The sequence below is a fragment of the Python bivittatus genome, unplaced genomic scaffold (genome assembly GCF_059951505.1).
Source record: "Python bivittatus isolate LINGU-HERP-01145 unplaced genomic scaffold, Pbiv_v1 ctg000080_np1212, whole genome shotgun sequence".
Lineage (NCBI taxonomy): Eukaryota > Metazoa > Chordata > Lepidosauria > Squamata > Pythonidae > Python > Python bivittatus.
The window spans coordinates 36,325,668-36,335,610 of NW_028277035.1; the positions used below are offsets into that span (position 1 = coordinate 36,325,668).

The 9,943-nt window shown below is 42.0% G+C and overlaps 1 protein-coding gene across 1 annotated transcript in view; it reads right to left on the reverse strand.

Annotated features, from left to right (window-relative positions):
* Positions 1-554, reverse strand: part of CSF1R (colony stimulating factor 1 receptor) — a 49,250-nt gene extending 48,696 nt beyond the window's left edge. The window contains exon 1 of the mRNA XM_007431168.3: positions 345-554. Within this exon, the coding sequence (XP_007431230.1) occupies positions 345-411 (67 nt within the window). The 5' untranslated portion in view covers positions 412-554. The remainder of the gene's footprint in view (positions 1-344) is intronic.
* Positions 555-9,943: the final 9,389 nt, after the last annotated feature.

Consider the following 9,943-nt stretch of genomic DNA (forward strand, 5'->3'; position numbering starts at 1 on the left):
ATCGAACTAGCAATCATACCAACGGAAAGGCAACAAATTTGGGTGATCATATGGTTTCCTTCAACAGAAACTTTAAAGACATGATTATGGTTCATATCTTTTTGCAGTGCATCTAAAACACTAAATAACATTACCATTATAGATTTTCTAACCCAGCTTTCCCCATTTGAAAGAGATATTGGATTACAACTCCCTTCACACCAACCAGCATAGCAAGTGGCCCTAAAGACTGGGGCTGAAGGGAGTTGTAATTCAATATGGGGGTGGTGGTTTACGGCTAGGGAAAATTGCTCTTCTTCCCAGTCTACTGAAGTGTGAATGGAGTGAGCAAGAAGAAGACCTACCTTGCCAGATAGCAGCTGCTACCAGAACCAAAAGTGGGCCCATTTGCCCTGGAGTGAAGCTATCCATCCAGCACAAGTCAGGTGTGCTGTGCTAGGAGAACAGTGCCAGTACCTTGGCCCAGGGAATCTTTCTTAGTGGAGAACAAAGGATGAGGCAACAAAGGCTGCTAATCCTCCTTCAGTTGTGTATTCTTCGTGCCTGGTTGCCTGTTGGAGAAGACACTTCTCTTTTTCTGAAAAGACCACAAGTTAGGAAATTTCTAGCTCCAAAAAAAGAACAAGCAAGAATGTGTCATGAAAACTCAATAGAGGGGAGGAGAGAGGAGGTAGAACTGCACGAGGGCCCATTTAAAGAAATCCCTCTTCTTAAAGGCCAGATTCAACTACGTTCCAACTGTTCTGGCTTTGTATTTGCAATCAGAAAAGATAATTTGTGAACAGCACCTCCTTTCCAGGCATTTCCCCAGAGATGCAACAGTGAGGGGTGCATATGTGTATCTGTGCAAATTGTGTCTACTTGCCCTGACCCAACCGCCCAATGTTCAAGAGATCTGAAAGCCCATGACTATGCAGACAACTGAATATAGTTGATGTTTATTGGAGTAATCTGGAATGTTCAGGTGTTTAGGGTATCAGATCACACATCGCATGCATCAGAGCCTATCGTATAATTGGACATGGGTGTAATGCACGTGAGATTTTGGTGGTATGGAGGCTGAGCCCAGAGCTGGCAAGTACAGCTTCAGCTCTGGACTATCCTAGGGCAGAAGGGCAATTTAAAAAGCACACTTGAAACAACATATATGAGAAACAAATAATAGCCCTCTCTTTCTTTATGCTATGGTAAAAGCAGCAAGTTCTACCGCTTCAGTGACCCTCATGAGAGGGAAAAGATGACAACAAAAAGAGATCCATCACTTTTCCATGTTACATTTTTTTTCTTTTTTTCAACTTCCTAAGACAGCGAAAATCAAAGGGAGGAAAGCAGCAGAAGTAGATTATGAAGTGGTGGTTGTAAACTACTGAGAAGCATTCTGATTGTGATAGGATACAAATATAATAAGTAAATACATATATACATACATACACCACCAACTCCCAGTAAATTTCCTATGGTTCTCTCTCCAAAAGAAGCTTAATATTTCAGTGCTGTCTTTGGATGTTCTCACTGGGCAATTCAGGGGCACATGACCTACATTAAAACTACAATTCAGAACTTATTCATTAAACTTGTTTGGCTATTTGGGAACAAACAGCCAATGCCAAATCTGGAGATGCTGTATGAAGGAAAGTCTCACATATGCAGCATAGTCATTCCCCCAGAATCATCCCTCAGCCTTGTATCTTCAGGTACTCCTACTGGGATTACACCGTCTTTCAATGAATATGGGTGAATCTGCCATTCCCTTCCTCCTTGGAATCAGACGAGTTCCTAGGAGTGATTACTTTATTAAAAACACAGAGGTGAATTTGCAGCAGAGTGTGAACTTCATGGTGGCTTGTCTGCTGATGCAAAACATCTTTTGCTGAGATAACCCTAGAGAGGAGACAGCAATTGTCACGTTTATTGACCGCAAAGATATAGGTGTATTTAGGTAGCCAGTCCTGGAAGCAAAATATAGGGAGCTAGGTAAGACGTTTATTTGAAATGAAATGCCACCTGTCTCACATACAGGGCCAGCTAGACACGATTTGCTGAGGGCCCCCAGTACATAGAAGAAAAGGTAGAATTTGGGTGGAAGGTTTTGGTTATAACAGACACAGGGAATTCAGTATGAGGGGGAAAGCTGGGTTTGTACAAAAGCTCCACTTGAACTACAGTGAAACCAGACTTTTGGCACTGAAGAGAAATGAGAGTAGCAGCTTTCAAGTTGGCCACATGAAAAAGCTATCAGGACTGAGAGCATCTGGGGTTGGATGAATTGTATCCAGTGAAGAAAGGTGAAAATAGCCCATATGGGACAGTTGGATAGTAGTATGCAAGAATTATCACTGGAGATGGTAAAAATCTGTACTGTACAAACCACTGCTATGTCATGTATGTGGATAAACTTCTAAACTCAGCCATGTCATCCAAGTAGGGCAAGAGAATTTCCTGCTGCCAGCACACAGAAGAATTCTATGAACTCTGTTTTACTGTTTTCTCCCTTTAGCCTTATGGGTTGGGTGAAACATGGGAAGCTTGGCCTGTACAAAAGCTTTACTTAAACCACAGTGAAACCAGATATTATCACATAATAACATAAGGATTGGGGTAGGTAAGCTTCCTCCAACACGGTGGTGTTGATCCCAGTCAGACCACCACAGTTTTTTTTTTTTTTAAAGTGGCAGGAAGTGATAGCTGTCAAACTAACTTTGTGGTGACCAGGAGCCCATCAAGGATGGTTGCTTCATATTGACTGAGATGTCTCCAACTAACAGCCCAAGAGAATTGGACTGCAACTCTTTTAGCTTTCATGGGTAATGGCGGTTGAGGTCAACCCTATTTTATATGATAAGAATGCACAGTTTAGCACATCTTATGGGCATCATTTGTGGGAAGGCTGATCTATGATAATATAGCCTGCTGTGCAGGTTTTTGCTGGTGAGAGCAAAGGCTAAGATGGGGAACAAAGGGCATGAAAACATAGCATATTAACACCCTTCACCTTCCCGGGTGAATTTTTCAGCATTATCAGCAGCTGAAAATGGGAAGTACAGGATGGGAAGCATGTTTACTTACAGTGACCTTGTTTTTATTTATGATATGATCCTTGACCCAATTATGCATATGCTCAGCCAATTTTTCAGTAGTTATGGGGAATCATGACTCAAAGCCAAGCCTCTCTTGGCCCTTCCAAACAGGGGAGAAGTGGAAAAACATCCATTTGAAGAGAGCTCTGTGATAGTTTCAAGAAGGTAAGGGGATTGCGATTTTGTATGCAGCCACTTACCCTGCTAAGAATATACGTATATTCCAATTGTGAGTATCTGTCCTCCTGAATAAGAATGTCAGTGCATAACTCACATACATGTATATCTACATACATATGTACCATCTGAGTTGTGTCGAGATATTAAACCAAAAGTTGATGTGGTTCATGAATGGGTGATTCTGGAAAGAGTGGCTGTTTATTATACAACTCACTCTTTTGTTCCACAGCTTTAGAGTGAAAAATATATGAATTTTCAAGGTTTTGCCCAATTCAATATCTTTATCTGATGAGTATCTGGCACAAAATTGTCTTGATTAGTAGTTTCAAACCTGTGGGGTAGGGTTCATTGCTGGTCCATGAGGATACTACAAGGTAGGTAATCTGCAAGACATGCCATTTGGGAATAGAAATGATTTGTAGTGTTTATAGACATGGTCCTGCCCAGATGTGACAACTTTAGAAAATCTGCATTTGGAAAACCTTAGAACTAGCACCCCACTCAGAGAGGCCAGATTGCTAAGAACCAGGACAAATAATGGGGGGTTGGTGTTCCCAGAGTATCTCATTCCCTGAACAGTATACTTTTTTGGTTAGATTTATATCCCACCATGCATTCAGGAATTCATAGTGGTGTGTGTAGCTCTCTCTTTTCCTGTTCTTCCTTACAACCAATCACCTGTGAGGTAGATTGAGGTGAGAGAATGATTGGCCCAAAGTCACCTAGTGAACTTTCATGGCTGAAGGTGGACTTGAGCCTGGAGCCACGTTGGTATGTTTTGCAGATACCAGTGTGGTCTGTTTGCTTTAACCACTATTCTACAGTGGCTCTTAGTTTTCTCGGTTGAAATATTGTGAGATTTAGGAATTCTTCCTCAAATTTTGTAAGGAATTTTGGCAAAATTTGTCAGATTTTCTGACTTCCCAAGATTTTGTTTCTTTAGAAAAAAAAGTGATTTGATTTTGGGCTCCTACTGACATCACCTAAGACTGTTCATATCTGTCAACCACCCATAATCATTGTGATACCAACTGTGGCATCTGTGGTGAACCTTCAAAGTTTTCAAGTGATGATGTGGTGGCCTGCCTAAAGGAAAAGACCCATTGGTCTAGCTGTGCCTGGGCCATAAGCTTTAATATGACTTACTGTCTTTGATAGCCAATAATATTTGATTTTATTGTTTGTTATTAGGTAGTACACAATGGTATTTAGTACCTCATAGTATTTACAAATGGGATTTGACATGAACTTGTGTTCTCAGTTGCTGAAGAATGAAATGTTGCACATCAAAATAAAAAGGATAAAGAGTCAGGAGCTAGGTCAAGCGGTCTAGTTGCTCTCTCAACAAATCCATACTAGACCAATTCATCTTCTTCTCCCTTCCATATGAAGCAAGGAATGGATAAACATGCCTAAGAGAATGGACCTACATTGTTAAGGATTCCAATGAAAGGGAGCCCAAATTCATGCAGCTGAAAATGCTCAGAATTCCATTTTCCCCTTTTCATTAATTGTGGAATGGAGGGAGTGAATGTGCATTTGAGCATGTTTGTTGGAGGCTTTATGACATCAGACAGCTTATGTCTACATCTAGCAAATTAGTCTGCTGGATTATTGCATGGACAGAATGAGTGAATCTCATGGATCTATTTAATGTTGATTGACTTTTCTACTGCTTCAATCAAAAATCATCTCTGAGCAGTATACTAAGAAAAATAAGAAGAGCCTGGCTAGACCAGAATGTCTTGTTTAGTCCACTGGCCATAGCGCCTAACTCAATAGTTCCAGAATTACTACAGAATAGAGCATAGTGGCAACACCCCATCTGCCATTCTGGGTTGCTGGCATAACAGTCCTAAATTGAAAGCACCTGAAGGCAAAGGTCAGGTCTGATATTTCAAAAGCCATCATCCTTTTATATCAGATTCTGGTGCTGAGGATAACCCACAAACTCTTATGGAGATCTCCATGTCACCAGATCTTCCAGTCATTCTCTTTTGTCCTTAAACTTAGGAACAGAGGATGAGCCATTGCATGCTGAGTGTTACCATCACCCAGCAGCAAATGGCTAAGATAGACAGTGGAGGATCTTTTAGGCCAAAAGCTTTCTAGATGGGGAAAAAATGCCTTATTAGCACTGAGAACTAATTATTAATGCATATGAAGAGCTTAGTCTGTTGTAGTTCAGTGCTGAAGCAGAATATTTTTATGAGTTCACTTTCTGGTTTTCAAGCTCCTACCGTTCAACTGTAAGGCAGTATTTTTACATGTTTAACTGGGTTGTGAGGAGGTTAGGCTGTTATGGGAATGCAAAGGAGTTAATTGTCTAGTCAATTAACTCTGAATTAGATTCAATCTCAGAATGATCTTGTAAACTACGTCTACCTTATCAGCCACACTGGAGGAATTTAGGTCATTCATTTGTCCATTCTTTCATTTATTCATACACTCATAGCTTTCCCACTTTGGCAAAGGCATCAAGGTGGTTTACAGTTGAACAAGTAGCAATTAAAAACAACAGTCAAAATCTAATCTAACTAACTCAGGAAACCCTGGGTACTCATATGGCCTGCAGAACAAGAGTTTGTAAAGCTTTCCCAAAGGCTAGGAAGTTGGAACATTCTTTATCTTGGGTAGCAAGATGCTCCACAGAGTAAGGACTATTACTGAGAAGGTACATTGTCAGGTCCCAACCTCCTCACCTCTTGTAGGATCAATAATTGCTCAGGTAAGGTGGGCAAGACAGTCCTGTGTGTATCTGGGTGCCAACCCATGTAGAACTGGAATTTAGAAGCAAACTGGAAGCCAATGCAGTGCCTACAGCATATGTATAACACTGCTGAATCTGCTACACCCAGTTAAGCAGATGGGAAGATTCCAAGTCATCTTCAAAGGAATCACCATGTAAAACATACTATCGTAGCCTATATAGAAGGTGACAAAGGCACGAGTCACTGTTAGCAGGGCATCTCAGTCCAAAAAGGCCCATAATTGGTATACCAGCCAAAGCTGGGCAAAGGCCCTTGACTATGGCTTCCACCTTCTAGCAGGAGATGCAAGTCTATGAAAACCCCAAATTGCAGATCTTCTCCTTTAGGATAATGTAATTCCATCCAGAGACAATGCTGGACCCTGACTCAAGCCAGACCTATCATCAGCTAACACAACTCTTCTTGCAGAGATTTAATTGGGACTTGTTTTGACCCATCCAGGCCTTTATGACATCCAGGCAATAGGACAGGAGTTCCATAGCATTTCCTGTCTAACTAGGATGGTGAAATAATCTGGGTATCATTAGCATACTTCACCCCAAGCTGATTGATGACCTCCCCTCAGAAGCTTCATGTAGATGTTAAACAGCACAGAAAAAAGGACATTGGGAAAACCACATATTTCATCACTCCTTCCCTGCCCCCCCCAAATGGGATCACCCACTTAGGAAATAACAGAACGACTGCCATACAGTGCCTCCGAGCCCAGTTTTCTGGGCAGCCCAGAAGGAAATCAGAATTTGCTAAGAGGTCTAACAGGACCACAAAGGGCACAATCCAGGGATGTCAAAGGTCATTGCACAAAGTCCTCAAGGTTGCTTCTGTCCTGTGTTGATGTCTAAATTCTGACCCCATTGGGTCCAGAAAATCTGTTTTCTCTGTGATGCTATGCAGCTAGAGCCTACCACCTTCTCCAAACCTTTGCACAAAAATGAGTTATTTCTCTGGAAATAAAGACATGTGATAATAAAAAAGCCTTGCATAGAAAGAAGGCAGGTCTTAAGGTGAAATCCTGGCATAGAATACACAGTGGTGAAAGGAGTGCTCAAAAGAAATTGTGCCACTTGGTTTTACTTAAATGTTTCATGAAGCAAAGTTGATAAATGATCATTGAGTGAAATATGTGGACAGACATTTCTATGTGCATTCCCAGTTGAGACCTTAGTGCACGTTACCATTCATGAACATTTTTACCAACTTGCCAAAACTGAGGGGGTTTTTGAAAAAATAATTTTGATTTCCCTATTTATTTTTCCAGGAACAAATTAAGGAGAACTGACTCACTTAAAGGAACAAATATTAAATCAACTGCAAAGAAAAAGGAAACTATTTCTCAATGGCAGAGCAAGTGTTTCTGTCCAAAGAGATGCTTTCTGCAAAAGATGTGAGGCAGATATTAGTAGATTATATGTGTATGTGCCTTCGAGACAGTGTTGACTCCTGGCGGCTGCCTAGACAAGTCTCTTGGCAAGATTTCAGAAATAGTTTGCCGCTGTCTCTTTCCTAGGCCTGAAAGAGAGTGACTGGCCCAAGGCCATCCAGCTGGCTCCATGCCTAAGGCAGGACTAGAACTGACCATCTCCCAGTTTCTAGCCTGATGCCTTAACCACTACCCCAGACTGGCTCTCCTTACTAGGTCATATACTGTTTAATTTTTAATCTTCACAATAATAAAAGTCCTCTGGCTGAATTCTAAAGCTAGCTAGTTAATAGAAGACGTGAACAAGGGAAATATATGGAAAAGGGAAAAATAACCCCAAATAAAATCAAGTCCCTGTTCTGACACCTAATGGGCACTGAACATAAAAAATATCATAAAAAGCTCAGTTGTTCAAATGTAAAATCTAAAATGCCTGAAAGAAGAGGAATATGTTTGCCAGGCACTGCAAAATAGTCCCCTGAGCCCCTCGTGCTAGGAAAGGCTCTTTCTTACCACTTCCTGTGATGGACCTCGCTGTCCTGACTATGGCCAGATCTACGAAAGTGCCAGACATTTTGGGAATGGACATGCTTTCAGTCTGCAAAGAACTAACAGCCAAACAGTGCTGGGTTTTGTGGGAAGGAGAGTGTTTGTGAGTGCATTGATGAGTGAAGCAGGTTTTATAACTTTAACAGAAAAGTGATATACTCAAGGAAATATATGATCGGGAGAGGCAGAGCTTAACAAACTATCTACTTCCAGGAGGAAAGTCAGAGCAAGTGTGCCTGGGAGCAAGGCAGAGAGAAGTGGCCTCAGATCAGCAATCTCTTCGACCCAGAGCAGGCAGCGTGACAGACAACAAGGGGACACAAACTTAAATCCTCTCTGTCCACACTCTACTGCCCCTTTTAGGTTGTGAAGTGCTGAATGGTTAGTGCCAAAGAAGTCACACTTCCAGCACCATTCCAGGCCAGCAGTGGAACACAGAAAACCATTAGCCAATAAGTAGTTGCTAGTCAGTGCCTCTTCCTGGTTCTGAGTACAGTCGCTCTTTTTTCTTTTTAGAAAACAAAACAGTAAAAGAGATCAGAATGGCATGCTCCCTTCTTATACTGGCAAGGCAATAATTCCGTGTTGGGTCTCTTACCCTGGACATTTGGGGATAAAGCAACAGCAGCCTCAGGAACTGACCATTTGTATGGCTCTTGGTCATGTCTGCAGTGATGTGCTTTCCTTTTGTTCTTGAGTTGGGAGGAAATGATGTTGGGATAAAAAACACGGCTCCCTGCAGCCCTATCTTGACCACACATTGGCAGCTGGGCTAGTCAGTGTGGCTGCCTGAACGCACTGGAATGGAGGAGAGTTTCAGGGCAGCAACTGGAAGAATCCTTGCTGTTCTTCCCCTCCCCACCCAGCATCATCTACCAGTGGGAAAATGAAGTGCTCTCTTGAATGTATGCTGGGATAGGATCAGAGGATGCCAGGTGTTTCCTGACCCTTCATCCACAGTCAGCTGGAATATTGAGAGGCGGGGAGGGTTGACCGCACAGAGTCAATATCCGTTTTTTTCATTTATTGCCATTTATTGCTGCTGCCCAAAGTGCTCAGCCAAACTGCCCCCACGTTTCGCCCCCCCTTCTCGCCCCCCCTTCTCATCTCCACTTTCACGCTGAGCTGCCAGCAACCCTTTGGTGTTGTCCGTATCCCCTCCCAAAGTGGTTAGGGCAAAAAATATGGGACTCTTTTTTTCATTTTCAGTGTTGTTTTAAGGGACAAAAGAGGTTCTTTCAATTTAACAGATGGTTAAGAAACTCATCTTCAAAACTGTGAAACCTGTCCCAAATGGCTCGTGAAGAATGGTCCTCAAAATGCCATGGCCCTCAGCCTCACAGAATTTGCACAGTCCTGCCACCCACAGGTGCTGATAGCCACCCCAAGGTTCAGTCTGAAAGGGTTTTGTGGGGGGATTATAGCTGCTGTTAGCTTTTTGGTTAGAGAAAGATTTGCTAGGAGAGAGAAAGGTGCAGCATTTTGGATTTAAGAGCAAAAAATGGGTTCTGGAATGTGTGGCGATGCAAGTGTGGCACATCTCCTAAACTACAGTTGTGCTCTTTCATGCTCCAAAGCTCCCTTTTGCCTTTGATCTGAAGCCCTGTGCTGTTCTAGCACACGCTGATTTGGTCGTAAGGACTTATGATTTCATACACAAATGTTGATTTGTAACTGGCAGATGCTTGTGCGTTCCTAGCACAATTAATAGATGCTTAATTTCAAAGCACTGTTTCAGGACAATTAGCTCTGATGGGAATACCCAAAAGAGCTATAACTGATTCAGTGAACTGCTTTGCATGGTACATTATATGAACAAATCTCTCCAGTGACCTCTTTTTTGAAGGTTGAAGTATAATAACCCTACATGTGGGTAAATTTGGTTCCTTTCTTCCTGAAAGCAACCACTGCATGAACTGCTTAAAAGCATGTCTTGTTTTCTTGAT